Source organism: Lutra lutra, chromosome 6, assembly GCF_902655055.1.
Source record: "Lutra lutra chromosome 6, mLutLut1.2, whole genome shotgun sequence".
Taxonomy (NCBI): domain Eukaryota; kingdom Metazoa; phylum Chordata; class Mammalia; order Carnivora; family Mustelidae; genus Lutra; species Lutra lutra.
This window is the reverse complement of record NC_062283.1, coordinates 67,667,866-67,687,414: the sequence shown is the minus strand read 5'-3', so window position 1 is coordinate 67,687,414 and position 19,549 is coordinate 67,667,866. Positions and strand designations below refer to the sequence as shown.

The following is a 19,549-nucleotide window of genomic DNA, read 5'->3' as shown; positions in this document are numbered from 1 at the left end:
CCCCACCCAAACCGTCCCTAGCTATGGCAGACTCTGTAGACATCTCCTCTGTATCCCCTGGGCCTTAACACTTTAGAGTGATCGCACTAATTTCCAAGGGCCAGTCCCTGCACCTCTTTGCCTGTGGGCTTTCTCTGAAACTGGGGAATGCTGCTCCACCAGAAAAACGCAGGTTGAAGTGCAGTGAGCAGCCATCAGCTATGAGCAGAAGTGAGTACCTAAATAATCAGTCCCCTGAGCCCTCAGCTGGGAGAACTTTAAGGTGTGATTTTGCACAGTTCTCCTAGGAGCTCTAGTCATTCCCAGCCAGAGTTGGCGTGATGACACACCCTTTATTAGCCACTTTGTCATCCCTAGAAGTATTCTCTGCCTCCTGATCTCTGTCTCAGGGTCAACTTTTGGTGAAGGATCCAGACTAAGACACCAGCCTTAGCCTTTCAGCTCCATCCAGGACAGCTACGTCTCTTTCCCCAATCCTACCTCTTTTTCCCTAAGCCACCAATTCTGCTTCCTCTGACTCCCTAGCCCCATTCCTCCAACTCTGTCTCCCTCCCCAGTGTCATCCTAAATAGGAATTCTAATCCTTTTTTCCTAACCACTCGCCCTTCCTCAAATATCCTGGGTTCTTCTCACTGTGTCAGTTCTCAGAGCCCAGCCTGCCCATGTGTCGAACCATTCACTCCTGGAAATTACCTCTGCAAACTTGCACAAGTGACTTGATGAGAAGTTCAGGCCACTCCCTGGGGGCTGACAGAGCTACAGGGCCACAGCGTCTGGCTGCTTTTCTACCTCTAGACAGAAAATCGGGAAGGCTGAGACATATGTCCTGGATGATTCATCCCAGGGAGCTCAGGGCTGGCTCAGGGGCTGAGCTGACTGATGGAGGCCTTGGCCATTTGCATCATGGCTGAACCTGCCTGAGATGAGGTGGGGATGGGGTTCTCACTGCTTGCCCCCCATCTCCTGTGATTTCCTGTCGTTTCCACTTTAATTCTCTCTTTACCTTCTTTTTTTAACCTGTAAGTAGCAACTAGAGGCTTTAAGAAAAAAGTGCCATGTTGGCAATTCAAACATTAGCCAAGGTTAATTCACATAGTACTCTTGCATTTTAGACTCTTCAAAGTCAAAGCCTAGCTACTGCTAAGACACAAATGAATAAATAATTTGCAGTACATATGACAAATGGTTAATATTCTTAATATCAACATTAATGTTGATATCTTTACCTAAATAATATTAATATTAATATCTTAATCTAAATAATAAAAAAATCTTTGTAGGAAAATGGACCAAGGATATAAACAGATAATACAAATGGATAATGTGCACAAAAGTCGATCCAAATTCAAATTTGAATGGCATATATATATATGAAAAAATTAAATAATCTGAACCTCATTTATAACCAAAAATGCAAATTAAAACATCCAGTAGATGCTATTTTTTACCTTCTACATTGGCAGTGATTGCTATCCCAAGACAGAGGTGTGGGGAAATCAGTCTTCTCATTCACTGTTGAAGGGAGCGTAAATTGGTACCTTTCTGGAGGTAAGTTTGGCCATACATAATGAATGTTTTTTTTTTTTTTTTAAAGATTTTATTTATTTATTTGACAGAGAGAGATCCCACCCAGGCGCCCTACATAATGAATGTTAAGTGGTGTTGCAGTTCTTTTTCTAAAAAAATTATTTGAGGGGAGCCTGGGTGGCTCAGTGGGTTAAAGCCTCTGCCTTAGGCTCAGGTCACGATCCCAGGGTCCTGGGATCGAGCCCCACATTGGGCTCTCTGCTCAGCAGGCAGCCTGCTTCCCTTCCTCTCTCTCTTCCTCTCTCCTGCCTCTCTGCCTACTTGTGATCTCTGTCTGTCAAATAAATAAATAAAATCTTAAAAAATACATAAATAAAAAATAAAAATAAATAAAAAAATAATTTGAGACCCTAAAAGGACAAACAAGCAAATGCTGACTGTAAAATTTTTTATAAACGTGGGGGGCTACTGGGTGGCTCAGTCAGTTAAACATCTGCCCTTGGCTCAGGTCATGATCTCAATGATCTCAGGGTCCTGGGATCAGCACCGTACCCCCTCCACCCCCCCACAGTTGGGCTCCCTGCTCAGCAAGGAGTCTGCTTCTTCCTCTCCTTCTGCCCTTCCCTAAACCCCTTCCAGCCCTCTTTCTCTCAAATAAATAAATAAATAATCTTTAAAAATTTTATTAAGAAATGTGGAAAGCTGGCCCTTACTGTCCTTTAAGACAGTCAGAAGAACTTTTAAAAAATTATTTATTTGAGGGCACCTGGGTGGCTTAGTGGGTTAAGCCGCTGCCTTCGGCTCAGGTCATGATCTCAGGGTCCTGGGATCGAGTCCCGCATCAGGCTCTCTGCTCAGCAGGGAGCCTGCTTCCCTCTCTTTCTCTCTGCCTGCCTCTCCATCTACTTGTGATCTCTCTCTGTCAAATAAATAAATAAAATCTTTAAAAAAAATTATTTATTTGAGAGAGAGAGCGCAAGCAAGGGGAGGAGCAGAGGGAGGGGGACTAGCAGACTTCATGTGGGTTTCAATCTCATGACCCTGAGATCATGACCAGAGCTGAAACCAAGAGTTAGAGACCCTGAGGACTGAGCCAGCCAGGTACCCCTCAGAAAAACTTTAATTGCTTGCCTCCACCATTAGAGGATAAGCACCACTAGAGTAGGGAACCTTATGTCTCATTCACCTCTATATCCTTAATGCGTAAAATAGTGCCTAACATAGTATGTGCTCAAAAAGTATCTGCTGAATGAATAAATGAATGAATGATAGGGTAAATGAATCAAAAGGAGATACACTAAAAGGTTTATCCATACAGTAGAGTGGTCACCAGCCATCAAAATAAATGAGTGATAGTAACAGTGAATGTTTAATTGAGTTTGCACTATATGCTACATACTATGTTAAGATTTTCTTCGTGGATTATATAATTTAACCTCCACAGCAAACTTATGACAGAGGTAGACACTATTATGCAAAGTCTGGACTTTTCTCGCTGAACCATACTGAAACCTAACCCAAATTAGCTTAGGCCAAAAAAAAAGGGGGGGGGTTGGGATTTATTGGTCCATGTAATTGAAAAGCCCAGATAGTTGTTCTGGCTTCAGTCTTGGATTCAAGGACTCAAATAAAGTCCTGACGACTTAGTCTTTCTTTCCAATCTCTCTTCTTTCTTTCAACTGTGTTGGCTTGATTCTCAGCCTGGCTCCATATGGCCACATGGTGAGTCCCTCAGTAGTTTTGGGCTTACATATTCCTAAGGACATTTGATCTCAGAAGGCAAAGCTGGAGAGTCAATTCACCCAGAGGGCTCTGGCTCTCCCAAAGCCAATCAGAATTCCTATGGCCAGAAGGATAGGGCTCCCTGACTAAACCTATTATGTGTACATCTCTGAGAAGGCCTGGGAGCAGGAGAAGTAGAACCACCAAAGAGAAACTGAGCAGATGAAAAGCATAGACTGCTACAGATGCCTCCGGTAACAGGTGAGAAAACTGAGGCGTAGGCAGGCTAAGTAACTTCCCTACAGTCTCAGAGCAGGTAGGTGGTAGCAGCCAGATTCAAACACAGGCATCTTGACTTTGGAGCCCATGATCTTAGTGTGATGGGTTAATATTCTGTGTCAACTTGATTGGGCCATGGAGTGCCCAGCTACGTGGTTAAACATCTAGGTGTGTCTGAGTGCTTTTTCCTGGATGAAATTAACATTTGAATCAGTGGCCTAAGTAAAGCAGATTTCCCTCCCCAGTGTGGGCTGGCTCCATCCAACTTGTTAAAGGCCAGAGTAGATCAAAAGGCTGAGGAAGAAAGAATTTGCTCTCTGCCTGATGGTTTTTAGCTGAACATCAGTCTTCTCTTATCTTCAGACTCAGACTGGAACTACTACCATTGACTCTCCTGCTTCTCTGGCCTCTACACTGGATCTTGGGACTTCTCAGGCTCCATATTTGCATGAGCCAATTCCTTAAAATAACTCTCATATATATATGTATGTGTGTGTGTATGTGTGTATATACATGTATATATATATATATATATATATATATATGAATAATATAAATAAATGAAAATAAACCTCATATATATGTTTTGCAGTTGACCCTTGAACAATGCAGGGGCATTTATGAATGCTGACCCCTCCCTACAGAGTCAAAAATTTGCATATAACTTTTGACTCCCCTGAAACTTAGCTACTCATAGCTTACTATTGATTTACCGATAACATAAACAGTTGATTAACACATATTTTGTGTGTTATATGTATTATATGCTGTATTCTTACAATAAAGTAAGCTAGAGGGACACCTGGGTGGTTCAGTCAGTTAAGCATCTGCCTTCGGCTCAGGTCATGATCCCGGGGTCCTGGGATGGAGTTTGCGTAGGCTCTAACTTACTCAGCAGGGAGCCTGCTTCTCCCTCTGCCTGCTGCTGCCCCTGCTTATTTGCTCTCTCTCTCTGACAAAGAAATAAAATCTTTAAAAAAAGTAAGCTAGAGAAAAAAAAATGCTGTTAAGAAAATCAGAAAGAGATGGGACGCCTGGGTGGCTCAGTGGGTTAAAGCCTCTGCCTTCGGCCCAGGTCATGATCCCAGGGTCCTGGGATCGAGCCCCACATCAGGCTCTCTGCTCAGCAGGGAGCCTGCTTCCTCCTCTCTCTCTCTCTGCCTGCCTCTCTGCCTGCTTGTGATCTCTATCTATCAAATAAATAAAATCTTTAAAAAAAAAAAAAAAAAAAGAAAATCAGAAAGAGAAAATACATTTACAGTACAGTACTGTATTAAAAAAAGTCTTCATATAAATGGACCCACATAGTTCAAACCTGTGTCAACTGTACTTTATAAAATATATATTTTTATACACATATAAATATCTTTATATATAATATAAATATTTATGTAATATATAAATTATATAATAAATAATAGATATAATAAATATATAAGATATGAAATATTTATATATAAGATATGAAATATGAAACTAGGTGCCCCTAGTTTCATATATATCTTTTTAAAAATTAATTAATTAATTAACATATATTAATTAAACCAATTAATTAATTAGTTAAACTAATTAAACTAATTAAACTAACATATATTAGGGGCACCTGGGTGGCTCAGTTGGTTGAGCGACTGGCTTCAGCTTGGGTCATGATCCTGGGGTCCTGGGATCAAGCCCCGTGTTGGGCTCCCTGCTCGGCAGGGAGCCTGCTTCTCCCTCTCCCACTCTCCTGCTTGTGTTCCCTCTCTTGCTCTCTCTGTCAAAAAATAAATAAAATCTCAGGGCGCCTGAGTGGCTCAGTGGGTTAGGCCTCTGCCTTCGGCTCAGGTCACGATCCCAGGGTCCTGGGATGGAGCCCCGCATCGGGTTCTCTGCTCGGCAGGGAGCCTGCTTCCCCCTCTCTCTCTGCCTGCTTCTCTGCCTGCTTGTGATCTCTCTCTCCCTCTGTGAAATAAATAAATAAAATCTTTAAAAAAATAATAATAAAATTAAATCTTAAAAAAAATTAACATGTATTATTGGTTTCAGAAGTATAGGTCTGTGATTCATCAGTCTTATACAATACCCAGTGCTCTTTACATCTAATGTCCTCCTTAATGTCCATCACCGAGATACCCTCTCCCTCCACCCTCTCCCATCCAGCAATCCTCAGTTTGTATCTTTTTTTTTTTTTTTTTTTGTAATGTAAGCTCCATACCCAGTATGGAGCCCAATTCAGGGCTTGAACTCACGACCCTGAGATTAAGACCTGAGCGGAGATCAAGAGTCAGACACTTAACCAACAGAGCCTAACAGAATATGTATATATCCTATATATCTCCAGAGAACCCTAATAATTTAGCTATGGACAATATTGCAAAGCTACATGCATGGATGTGGAAGATGTTCATGACATATTTCTCACTTAAAAATAATCAGAGTATACTCTGTGTTCCATGACCCCATTTATCTAACAGCATATAAACGAAAAGCCTGGAAGGCTATACAACAAACTGTTAACAGAGTCTCTCTAGGGAGTGGTATTAGGGAGGACTTTCGCTTTCTCATTATTTGAAATTTTTTTCCCCCCACAAAGGTCAAGTATTTCTGGGAAAAACAGTATTTCCATTCTTGAAAAGAAATTTAAAAGTCAGTAAAATCAAATTTCACACCAAGATGGGTGTGAGCAGCAGAGAAATCAGCAATTGCTTCAGGAACATGGGAACACGAAACGTGAAATGGCAGCATTCTCTCCTCCCCGCCCCTCTCTTCTCCATTGCACTCTTCATTTTATTTAATTTATTTTTAGTTTCCTGAGAAGGGCTGGAGATGGTATGCTTGGTTGCTCTTCTTTTCCCTTGGCTCTGAGAGTTTATCCATGCCAAGTGGACCGTAAGTGACTAAAAAATATCAACTGCACATCAGAAAACTCAAGGGCCAGAAGGAAGCTTAGGGAGAGTCTAGTTCAGTGACTTAAAAAAAAAAAAAAAAAAAAGTTTCTTCCCCCCTTTGAAAAACCAAACTCAACCGTGGGAGGAGAGCAGAAACCAGAATTCTTGCTCTCTGAGAACGTGGTTTGAAAGACATTCATTTAATCAAACCCTATCATTTTGCAGAAAGGTCTCAGACTTTCTGCTCTTGGCCAGCTATATCACACATTCCTAAGCCTACACAGGTGACTTGGATTGCATCTTTTCTGGACTTTCAGAGGCTGAGCACTTCCTGAATTAGGCAAACAGTACATGTTGCGACTGGGGAAGGTCGCTGCCTCCTATGCAGGTGAGAGATGCCCCATTTTCTCTTTCCTAGCAGCCCAAGGTCCTTTTCTTTTTTAGGATTATTAAAACTGGCCCCCCATTCTCCCTAGGATCAGAACGTTATAGGAGTCTCTGCTTCCAGGAGTGGGTCTGGGACAAGGAACATAAATAAGAAAGAGGAAGTGAGGAAAAGAACTCAGTGGCAAGGCAAGGAGCCTTTGTTAAACTCACAGAATTAGGGTTGGGATTAGGTCTGAAATCTAGGATTAATTTTTACAGATAATGTTAGGATTAGAATGAAGATGGGGGCTAGATTTTGGATTGGGCATTGGGACTAATACCAGGGTAGAATGAATTATAATGGTGGAAGGGTTTGAACTGGGAGTTAGAGCTGTGGGTTAAGAATTAGAATCTGAGTTGGAAGACCATCTGCTCCCTCTCAAGTCTCTACAGGTGTTTCCATTTTGGCCATCTCTTGCAGGGATAGGGTCTTTGGACTCAGTAGTACCAAGAAAGCAGCCCTTGTCAGCTCTTGCCCTTGAGTCACACCTGGCTATTTCCCACACAACCTAATAATTTAGTTGCTACTTCAAGAGCTCTGGCTGCCGAAGCATTAATATTATTCTTTATTAGACCCTACTGAGCACATAGATGGCTCCTTTTAGGCCAACGGTGATTGCAAACTACCCCCAAGAGTCACATCACAGGTTCATCTGGAACATAATCTACACTAGGAAATCGTCAAAACAATTATGACAAAAGCACTTCTGCCAATTACCCCCACACTTTGGTCCCCTAATTTGATGATGTCCTGAAATTTTATGTCTTCTCTGAGCTTTCAGCCAACTAAGTGGGCATGTTATAGGACCTGGTTCAAGGGCTCTTCTGATAGAAATCTTGGGAACGAAGAGTGAAAAGTTTGGCTAGGAACATCCTAAGAGAAAGCAGATGAACACTGGGTCTCATTTCATACAGCTCAGTGAAAAGGCTCACAGTGAGTTTCAGCATCTTCTAGGGAAGGTGAGTGTGATAGACTATTCCCCAGGATACTCTCAATAGCGTGCCAATTCATATATGGGAAATTGTTTTCATTCAACAAATATTTATTGTCTACCAAATGTGTCCTGGACATTATATGTGGGCATTGTTTGTGGTGAGCAAAACAGATGTGATCTTTGGAGAGAAAACACACAAATAAGTATTTAATTATAAACCGTGATAGGTTCTACAAAGGAAGATAAAACGGGGCAACATAATCTTAATCGGGCCTGAGTATCAGTGAAAGCTGTTTTGAGGGAATGCCATTTAATTTTAGGTGTGAAATAGTTTAAGTAGGAATTAGTTTGTTGGAAAATTCTTGAACATCTCCACTGTTCTTTATGCTTTTTTTTTTTTTTTTTAAAGATTTTATTTATTTATTTGACAGAGAGAGATCACAAGTAGACGGAGAGGCAGGCAGAGAGAGAGAGACAGAGAGGGAAGCAGGCTCCCTGCTGAGCAGAGAGCCCGATGCGGGACTCAATCCCAGGACCCTGAGATCATGACCTGAGCCGAAGGCAGCGGCTTAACCCACTGAGCCACCCAGGCGCCCCTCTTTATGCTTTTTGATTTTTAGGTTGCAATTGATTCCTTCATTGGTCTCTGGTAGATACCTTTTGGAATCTTTGCCAAGAACATTCCTGACCTTCTTTGAAAGCCACAGGCTACAAGGATGGGCCTCTGGCAGTCCTGTATATATTATAAAACAAAGAACCTTGACAGGCTCAAAGCAACTTTATGGAGAATAGGCAACCTGACATAAATTTGACCAGGCAGGTTCTTTCCCCTGAAAACTGGGATTCATAGATAGCTGATTAAATTCTGCTGGTTCTTGAAGTGAGGCAAGGCAAGTGTGGACAGTCATGTTCCACTGTGTTCCTAGAGAAGCAGTGAAAGCAGGTCTGCAGAGTAAGATGGAAGAACATGTGACCAGAGAGAAAGAGATAATGAGGGACTAGCTACTTGGTTTCTGTTAGTCTTACAGATCCCCCCTTCCAGTCTTTCATGAGATTTTTTTGCTGTGTCCTTGGGTTCTTTAAGATTATTTTCTTCCATAAATTATTAATTAATTCATTAATTTTGGCGTGAAATTTCAGTGGTTTCTGTTTCTTGCAGATGAAAGAGGCTTGTCTCAGAGTGGCTTCTTATCAGATGAGCTCTTCCATGCAGCAAACATGGATTGAGTTAGCTTCAGTCTCACAGAGACTGGTGGATCCCACAGGTACACAGATAATGAACAAATATAGTGGCATATATGGAAATAAAATAGCATTCGGTAATAAAATTAATCTAGGTACTACCCTCTGATATTCCCGCTGGGTCAAGGGTATTCAGCAGCTCTTTCTAAGAGCCAAACCTTTTGGAGCTAGGTTTTGTGACAAGAGACAAGCATGTATATTTCTTGGTCCTATAATGGAGATTATGTGGGCAAAGGAAGGAAGGAAGGAGGGACCAATTTTGCCTTGTCAGAGTATGGAAGGCACTGAAGAGATACCATATGCCTGAACGGGCAGTAGGAGTGTCCTAGGCAAGAGAGCAGTGGGGCAGAGGGGAATAGGAGGGACAAGGTCTTAGAAAATTTTGTGGACATACTGGGTACTTGGTAAATGCTTGTTAAAAATGAATAACTGGGAAACAGGTAGGCAAGCAGTTTGTAAGATGACAAACAGTCACAGTTTATACTAAATTTTCCTTTTGGTTTTAGGGTTTCTTTTCCACATATAAAAGATCATCAAGACGCCAATAGAGAGAGAGTCCCACTTAATCTTGGTCTATTACACTCAAAGGCTGTAAGTCTTTCATGAATGTGGCAATTTTATGTCCGCTGAAGTGAAGATTTAAGGGCAATAGGAGTCCAGTGAAAGCTAGGTGTGCTGTATGGTCTCATCCATTCTATGGACTTTTGACAGAAATATTTATTGAAGGCTTTGAAAGCCCACAAAGTTGAAATTCAGTAGTATGAAAACCAGCACTCTCATTTGGGAGTGCGTTAGTTGTAAATGACTTGACTTTTGCAATCACTGTTTTTATCAACAGCATCTTTAAGAGGATGTTAAACAAAATGTGATCTTTGTTCTTTTTTTTTTAAACTATTTTTTTAAAGATTTTATTTATTTATTTGTCAGAGAGAGAGAGAGAGAGAGAGAGTGTGAGCACAGGCAGACAGAGTGGCAGGCAGAGGCAGAGGGAGAAGCAGGCTCCCCACAGAACAAGGAGCCCGATGTGGGGCTCGATCCCAGGACGCTGGGATCATGACCTGAGCCAAAGGCAGCTGCTTAACCAACTGAGCCACCCAGGCGTCCCTGATCTTTGCTCTTTAGAGGCCAAAAGAAGTGTCATAAATGTTAACAAATCCACCGATCAAGCACAAATATAATGGTGGATACAGAAATAAAATAGCAACATTTGGTAATAATATTAATCTAGGTAATACCCTCTGAAGGTCTCATATTCCCACCAAGCTGAGAGTACACAGTCTCTTTTTCTTTTTCTTTTTTTTTAAAGATTTTATTTATTTATTTGACAGAGAGAAATCACAAGTAGGCAGAGAGGCAGGCAGAGAGAGAGGAGGAAGCAGGCTCCCCGCCGAGCAGAAAGCCCTATGTGGGGCTTGAACCCAGGACCTGGGATCATGACCTGAGCAGAAGGCAGCGGCTTAACCCACTGAGCCACCCAGGCGCCCCATCTTTTTCTAAGGACCAGGAAGTCTTCCTGCAAGTGGCAGGGACCTAGAATTTCGCCCACAGGGTCTCAGCTGTGGGTCACCTCTTCAGAAGATATGGTGCAAGTTTCCTCCGCTGTGACATTTGTCACCAACAATCGCACTCCGCTCATGATTGGCTGGAACTCAGAATGAGCTCAAGATCAAAAACATGGAGTGTTAAAGGCTTATTTAGTGGCTCAAACTTCTTTGGTTACATCAATTTTCATCACTGATTCGGCCATAGCTCCCTTTCAAAAACCAAACATGTCCACTCTAGAAAAACAGAGGCTTTCCTAGCCGAGTAATACGGAGTGCACTTGCTTCTGAGGCGGGGAACACCTATGAGGGAGGAGGGGCGCGGAACTTGACTGAGACACTACCCTCCCTCCCTTCCTGGTGCGGGGGTGGAGAGGGACATTTCCCACAAGTTCGTTTCTGCCAAGGGGAGAGCTGTTCTCCGGATGGAACTTGAAGGCTGGGTCGGGTGTGGGGGGATTGAGAAAAGATAGTTCTCGGGGATTGGCAGTTAGTGGAAAAATGGTCTCCGGCATCGCCCAGAACCCGCAGCAGCCAGTTCCAGAACCTCCCCGCAGATGAAGACCCCCCCCACCCCCGCAGCCCAGGGTAAAGCGAGACCCACTTCCGGGTTTGGAAGCACTCCCTCCTAGCCCCTCCCAGTACCCGGTTACGGGGTCTCGGGGCGCATGCGCAGCACTCGTCCGCCGCTCTGGGACTGGCCCGACTTACCCTAAACAACTATTCTGCTCCTCCCCCTCCCGCTTGGGGCGTACCATTCGCATTTGGGGGGAGGTAACGCGCCCCAGAGTACTCAGAAGCCTGCTCCCCTTCTTCAGACGGGGGGAGGTAAGTTTGCCTCAGATTTCAAAAGTTCCAAGAATACGAGAGCCTCAGAGGCCTGTCGCTGAGTGATAACCCAACGCTCTCGGCTCTGCCCACAGCCCAGTACTCTTCCTTTGAGGCGCTGAACAAAGTGGCACGCCCGGATCCCAGCTGATCAGCTGCTGGGCTTTGGCGGCGGCTCCCCCGGGCGAGACCATTGTGACTCCTTAGAAGGGGTGTCTGAGGAGGGGAGGGGGCGGAGCGGCCATTGTCCGGTCAGCGCAGCCTCCGGGGGAGGGGAGAGTGACGGAGCGAGCGGGGCCCGAGGCTTCACAGCGGCCGCTGCTACGCCAGAGCCGGCGGGGGCCTCAGGTCCGTCCCAGCGCCGCCGCACGGGACATCGCTCTGGCTGCGAGCGGCGGTGGGAGCTGTCGAGGGCGCCGGGTCTTCCTTCCTCCCCGCGGTCCTCGGTTCACCCGTACGCCCCTCCTCCTCAGCTCCCCTCCCTCTCCTCTCCGCGCCTCCCCCGGCCCCCCCGTCTCTGCAGGCTGAGTGGTGCGGCCCGCCTCCAGCTGACCGGCCTGGAATCCCGGCTCGGAGCCCCGGACTCGCGCCCGCCCGCGCTCCCGCTCCCTCCCCCTCCCCCCGCCCCGAGCCCCCCGACGCCGCCGTCGTCGCCGCCGCCGCCGCTTCCTTCGAGCGGGGCCCAGGCCCAGCCGCCGCCACCGCAGCCGCCGCGGAGCTTCGCCGCCGCCGAGCACCATGGGAGACGCCGGGAGCGAGCGCAGCAAAGCGCCCAGCCTGCCGCCTCGCTGTCCCTGCGGCTTCTGGGGGTAAGTGTCCGGCCGGGTGGGGGCGGGGGCGGGGGCCCGGGGCGCGGGCGCGGGGTCCGCCCGGACAGGCCTCGGGGCCGCGGGAGGCCGGAACCCTGGGGGCTGGGCCCTAGCCGGGCCTACTGGGAGCTGGCAGGGGCCGCGTCTCGGGGAGGGGCGCTGGGTGGGGAGCTGGAGGTGGTCAGAGAAGGCCCTGCCCAGGGTGCACTGCCACCCTCTGGGACTCTCCAGCCTGAGGTTTGGGCCGACGGGGACCAACCTGGCTACGGGTGAGGGGGGCAGGGCAGCAGGGAGGGATGAGGGGGCGGTGTTGGCACCTCCGGGTGGTGCTGGGGTGCCCCTTTCCCTTGGCCTGTGGAGGCCAGCCCTCTCTCCCCGGCTTGGTATAAGTTGGTGCCCAGGCACCAGAAGGGTATTTCCTCTGACTTTTTCACCCCCCCCCGCTCCCCCCCCCGCCCCCCGGCGCTCCCCGTCCCCCAGAGACTTGCATCATCACTTCCTAAATTATATCCCAGTGCCCTATTTGCTTTTAGGAAGCTGTTCACACGTCACCCATTTTTAAAAATTCAGCCCGAAATCCAGGCTGGGGTAAAGTTAAAAGACTGTGGAGGTCTCACCTTTATTTAAAACACGCTTCAGAAGATCTGTAAAATTTTCTTGACTTAAAAAAAAGATAAAACTCAAGTCAGCCTGGCTTGGGAACGTGAGAGCCAGTTTGCTCAATTGGTTCAAATTCCTTTCTCTCCCCCCTCCTTTTTTTAAATGATAAAAATATTCACATTGGCCAGACTGCATTATTATTTGGCCATCCTGTGTTAGGGTGAAAAAATATGAGGTGGGAAATCAACTCTTCCATATAGTTAGATTTTAAATTCTCCTTGTAACGCTTCGAGTTTGGTGAATTACCACCCCTCTTACCTAACAGGTGCCTTCGTCCTACCTTATGATTCTAATTGTATTGTAAGGAAACTGGAGACTGAAGGGTTTTTGTGATTGAGCCCTTTTTCTTCTTTTTAAAAATTTTCCTAGGACCTAGTATATTTCAAGGTGTATAGAGGCAGTAAGGAAATGTTTGTATTTCTGGTGAGAACGTCTTGGGAAGGTGTATTTAAGTATTTTATTTTTTCTACCTCCCAGATGTTAGGAATGTTTGAGGTACAGATTACGTCTGATTTTGGGGAGTGCAGAGAAAGATTAGAAAGTGGATCTTAATGTAGTTTTCTGTGGAATTTGTCAGATTCAAAGTTTGCAACAAAGAGATTCTCATTTTCTCATCTTTGCCTTTCTTAAAAAATTCCTGGTGGAAAGATATTAGTCAAAGATAAGTTATGATATTACCAAAAGTTCTGAAGATGTGAAAATATTTTAGGTTTTATAGTCTTCCTAATAATTGGGTTGTCTGCTAAGGGCTTTCATAGGCCATCTAATTCCCAGAAATTTTAGGATGTAGAGCCATTATCTCTTTATAGATGCGGAAGTTGAGGCTTAAGAGGGTGGATAACTTGCCCCTTGCTTACAGGGAGTTTAGGGTGGAGCTGGGGAGCTCTTGAGAGCGCTTACTACCATCACGTTTATGACATCAATCTGCTGCCTTGGAAAAATCTGGTGTCACAAGCCTCTGATTGTAACTCCTAAGACATTGGCTCAAAGAAAGTAGCTGCCAATGGCAACTAATGCCCAGGATGTATCAGAGGCTTGTTTCCTGGCAACATGTTTATGTCCTTGGGACCATTATCATGAGTGGAACCCTTATTGAAAGACTCAAAGCAAGATGTAGAAACTAAGGAAATGGAATATCCTTTTACTTTTAGCCAGCAGAGTTCTGAATAATGCCAAGAAAGTTTGATAGTTGCAGGGAGGAGTGGTTAAACTGATAACATATCTGACCTATAAGCAATCAGGCCTGCTTTTTTGATACTTTTAGTTTGGCCCTTTTTATGAACTGCAGTTTGCCTAACAGCAGTTGTGAGCACAAAACTAATATTTTTATGTTGAAAAGCGTTCTTTTTTAATGTGTAATGAATGCTTTAAACCTTTCTGAAGGAGTTTGTAGGTAGCTGTGTAGTTTGCATTTGATACCAAAGTGTAGTGATATGGGTGCCTAGTTTCATCACAACTGGCTTTGAAAAAACATGTGTCCCTTACTGTATGGGTCGCATTCATACTATGTTCATTAAACTTGATTACATTCAACAGATAATTGAGTGTCTCTGATATAATGGTGGACAAGGGGGCACTGGCTCCATCCTCTGGGGGCAGAGGGCATACTGAAGTAAAGGGATAGAATAAAGTATGTTAGGATTGGTATAGGGTGCGATGGGAGGGGTACTTACCCTTCTTGAGGTGGGGATAATGGAAGGTAGCCTGAAGGGAGTGACACCGCCTAATCCTGTAGGGAAGGGTAAGAGCATGGAGATAGAGGCGTTTATTTCAGGTGCAGGGAATAGCATGGGAGAAGGCCTGGATGTGAGGGAGAGCACTCCACATTTGAGGAACCAAAAGTTCATTGGGGTTGATTGGTAGACTGTGAGGGGGGATCCACTAGAGATGGTGAGACTAATTGGTGATACAGGACTCTATAGATAATGCCTAGGACTTTTATCTTGAGTACATTAAGGAACTGTGAAAGAACCTTGAGTGACGTGATTTTCTTTAATGTGAAAGATTGGATGATGTTGAGAGTGGCCTGGGTGTGTGGGTATGATTGTGTGTATGAATGTGATGTATTTTTGTTCGTGGGATGTTGCCAGAGGTACAGAAGTCTTGTCAGGAGGAGTAACCCAGAGTAGGGATGATTGTGTGTGGTAGCCAGGGAGAATGGAGAGAAGTAGGTAGCTGTGAAAGCCATTCAGGAGGTATCTTTTGCCTTTTCCTTTGATGAAAATGAAGGTGAGTGTGTTATCTGCGAAGTTCAGTCAGCATTGCATTCTGTGGAAGCCATAGGTTTACGAAGTCCGCTAGCCATGGCCTACACCCAGTCCTTTGCACAGGAACCTCTCAGAATGTTCTGGTGCCAGTAGACTACAGGCTGTTCCTTAGGATTGCTCTTTTCTGTAGTGAATTAGGTGGCTGGACTTAACTGTTCAGTTGGGGCACCATTCAGTAGGGCTTGGTTAGATAGGAGAGCTGTGAGGTCTTGTGGGAATGCAATTAGAAAGTGGAATGACAGGTAGGTGTGTTGAGTGCTTGAACAAGTAAAGTTTCTACTTTTCCTCCTCTTGGTTTATATTGTGTAATTGTGTGCAGGTAATTAAGTTATTTTTTTTATTTTTTATTTTTTTATATATTTTTTAAAGATTTTATTTATTTATTTGACAGAGATCACAAGTAGACGGAGAGGCAGGCAGAGAGAGAGAGAGGGAAGCAGGCTTCTTGCTGAGCAGAGAGCCCGATGTGGGACTCGATCCCAGGACCCTGAGATCATGACCTGAGCCGAAGGCAGCGGCTTAACCCACTGAGCCACCCAGGCGCCCCAAGTTGTTTTTTTTTTTTTTTTTTTTTAAAGATTTTATTAATTTGACAGATCATAAGTAGGCGGGGGGTGCGGGGAAGCAGGCTCCCTGCTGAGCAGAGAACCAGATGCGGGCCTCTATCCCACGACCCTGAGACCATGACCTGAGCTGAAGGCAGAGGCTTAACCCACTGAGCCACCCAGGCGCCCCGGTAATTAAGTTAGTATTTTATAGAGACCATCTCTCCACTGGGAGAGATTTCCAAGCTGTCTTGGAAATTATTGAAGATTTACCTCTTTTTATAAAAGTTGGAAGGTGTTTGCATGGTGTATACAGTGCTTTTAGAGTTAATGATCATAGTTTTTTCTCTGAGTTATGTACTTAAAACTTTTAGTGAAATGTGAGTATATTCTTGGCTCATTTTTAGGCATTTTGTAGTCATGTGAAAAACATGTTAGTTTGTATTTAGTCAACTCTGAAATATATTTTTTAGTTGGAATGTACTCATACACAAAAGCACTGTGAAACTATACAGATATAAGTGTTATTAGTGGAAGCTACATTTTAAATTGTTTAGACATTTAAAATGTACTGACACATGTAAATTCATAGGTATTTTCAAAAGTTGTTGAAAGAGCAGGCAATATTCTAAAAAGAGGAAGAAGACTAAGACACTAATATACTAAGTATATTGCAGGGTAATAAAAAAGGATAATAAGGACAGGGAAGGATGGACTTTTTTTCCCCCCTAATTTTTACGTATTAAGTATAAAAATCCAGTTGATATTTTGCTTTTACAATTGGAGACAATCTATTGTAATGTAATATGGAAAATTTGGAGAGTACTATGTCTTTCATAAATAATTTTGAAGTACAGTATACATAAATGTTCAGTCTTATATTTAGGGAATAATGGAGTATTTAAATATGGAATTTATCTGTTGCAGTGTTTTATTCACCAGATCTGCTAGATAATGTATTTTAAATAAAATGGGGTTACGCAGAGATCAAGAGTCATTTCACAGATTGTATTCCATTCCTGAAGAGGTTACTAGGAGAAAGTTGATTGAAAATATAAGATGATTTGTTTTATTCCATTTTACTTTTGGGAATCACAAGGTATTAACTAGTTAGCTTGGGGTGCCTGGGTGGCTCAGTGGGTTAAGCCTCTGCTTTTGGCTCCGGTCATGATCTTGGGGTCCTGGAATCGAGCCCCGTGTTGGGCTCTCTGCTCAGTGGGGAGCCTGCTTCCTACTCTCTCTCTCTCTCTCTGCCTGCCTCTCTGCCTGCTTGTGGTTTCTGTCAAATAAATAAAATTAAAAAAACAACAATTATTTAACTAGTTAGCTTATATAGAATCTGTTTTTTTTTCCCCCTTCATATTTCTTCCTCTGAGCCCATGCCTTGGGAGTTGATGTAGAATTCTGTTTCTGTCACTCTGTGAGTCATCTGGCTAGTGTTTAGCTCAGAACAGAGTGTGGACCTGGATTCTTCAGTCTCAGCCTCCTAATTAGAACATGTTGCCACACTTCAACCAGCTTAACCTGGGCTTTCAAGTTCAAGTGAACACAGCATGAATTACTAGTTAATCAGTAGAATGTTTATTTCAGTGATGTCACTAATTATCCCTTCATTATAAAGTCCCCTTAAACATTCTCTTAAAAAGAAAACAGCTCATTTGTGCAGTTTTTTTTTTTAAAGATTTTATTTATTTATTTGACAGAGAGAGATCAGAAGTAGATGGAGAGGCAGGCAGAGAGAGAGAGAGAGGGAAGCAGGATCTCTGCCGAGCAGAGAACCCGATGCGGGACTTGATCCCAGGACCCTGAGATCATGACCTGAGCCGAAGGCAGCGGCTTAACCCACTGAGCCACCCAGGCCCCCTCATTTGTGCAGTTTTACTTTGTATACTTGAGTATTGTACACACCTGAAGATGTGACATGATGTAATGAAGTATTCAGGGTTGGTAGGTGTATCTACTTGCCCTGTTTTCCTGATTACATTTGGATATTCAGAAAACATAAAATTTGTCTCTTTGATGTGAATTTTTTTTTTAATCTTAAAGAAAACATGGCCTCTGTTTACAGTTTTGAGGCAACAGCTTTTTAGAGTTAGATCCTGTTAGCTCATAGGACATAGAGATCTTTTAGTATTATCCTTTCCTCCCATATACTGTCGTCCTGCCTAAAAAAGAGAACTCACTACTTTTAAGTCATACTGAAAAGTTTTGGCTAGGGCGCCTGGGTGGCTCAGTGGGTTAAGCCGCTGTGAGAACTAATAATTTGGATTTTTATTAGATCATAAAGAGGTTGTGTATTTGCAAACTGATACAGAATTTCAGAATTTGGGGCGCCTGGGTGGCTCAGTGGGTTAAAGCCTCAGTCTTCGGCTCAGGACATGATCCCAGTGTCCTGGGATCGTGCCCCACATCTGGTTTTCTGCTCCACAGGGAGCCTGCTTTGCCCTCTCTCTCTGCCTGTCTCTCTGCCTACTTGTGATCTCTGTCAAATAAATAAATAAAATCTTTTTAAAGTTTCAGAATCCTATAATCATCATAAAGATTGAGGTTAAAAATTCTTTTTTTTCTTTTTGAAGAAATCTCAACAAAGCCATGTAGGAAGTGACTGGTCACAACCCAACACTTGTATAATTTTAATAGGCCACTTGAAAAATTGTCCAGATTCAGGCTTGTTGGGTGTGTGGAACTTGTATTAGAGGAGTTTGTAAAAGAGCGACTTCATTCCATTTGGATGGATGACACAATTGTTACTCAGTTCTGCTAGGGGCTTTGAGAAACAGGCTGATGCTGCTCTGGACTAGGGCCCTATATCACCAGATTAGGTTGCTGACTGAGGTATTTCGGACATAGAAAATAAATTTACTGTATGTGTTAAATGCAGAAGAGAGTTTAAGCAACTTTGTTTTAAAAACCAGAATCTAAGAACATATTCTAGAATTGTTCTGGGCATTATGGTAGCCTCTGGCTACATATAGCAACTATAATTCATAGTAATTAAAGTTAAGTAAAATAAAAAATTCAGTTCTTCAGTTATACTAGCTATATTTTAAGTACTCACTAGCTCAGTAGCTACTCTATTGGGGAACACCGATATAGAAGACTTCATCCTTCCAGAAAGTTCTTTTGGACAGTGCTGTTCTGGAACATTGACTTGATAGACAACCAGGATTTACAAGCCTTTTTTTTCCCTTTCTTCAGTTTTGTTGAGATGTAATTGACATGCAAGCCTATTTTTTTGTGCGTTTTTCAGACCCCCATTTCCTTGTCTTTTGAAAATGAGGGACTTGCTAATTTAGCTCTAAGTTTCTTTCCAGTTCTAACATTTTATTTCCATTGGGGGAAGAAATGCTATTGTTAATTCAGATTACTGGTAAGTGTTCCTTTAATCAGTTGTGGGAATTAAAATGTTAGTACAAGTTAGTCCATAATTTGAACTTTTTTTTTTTTATTTTTTTTTTTTAAAGATTTTATTTATTTATTTGACAGAGAGAGATCACAAGTAGACGGAGAGGCAGGCAGAGAGAGAAAGAGAGAGGGGAGCAGGCTTCCCGCTGAGCAGAGAGCCCGATGCGGGACTCGATCCCAGGACCCTGAGATCATGACCTGAGCCGAAGGCAGCGGCCTAACCCACTGAGCCACCCAGGCGCCCCTGAACTTTTTTTTTTTTTCTTGTTAGCTTTTAAGTCAATCATCTTTGCTCTTTTCTTAGTGCTCTTAAACTGGCAACCTCAGAGGCCTATACAGGGAGGTATTGGACTAATTTTCTCTATAGTGAGAGAATTTTTGAAGGTTTTCACCTTTGGACTATGACTTTTGTGAAGGAATAATTGTTTTTACAAATGTAAATCTGATATCCTAGCTTTTGATATGTGATTGGGGATAAGTGCATTGGATTTTCTGG

The 19,549-nt window shown here is 43.6% G+C and overlaps 1 protein-coding gene across 3 annotated transcripts in view; it reads left to right on the top strand.

Moving 5' to 3' along the window:
• The first annotated feature begins 11,967 nt into the window (after window positions 1-11,967).
• The window catches only part of ZFAND3 (zinc finger AN1-type containing 3), a 350,329-nt gene continuing 342,747 nt past the window's right edge, over window positions 11,968-19,549 (top strand). For 2 of the 3 annotated variants that reach the window (XM_047735019.1, XM_047735016.1), the window contains exon 1: window positions 11,968-12,176. In XM_047735019.1, the coding sequence (XP_047590975.1) occupies window positions 12,106-12,176 (71 nt within the window). In that variant the 5' untranslated portion in view covers window positions 11,968-12,105. The remainder of the gene's footprint in view (window positions 12,177-19,549) is intronic. The other variant, XM_047735018.1, reaches the window with a different exon arrangement.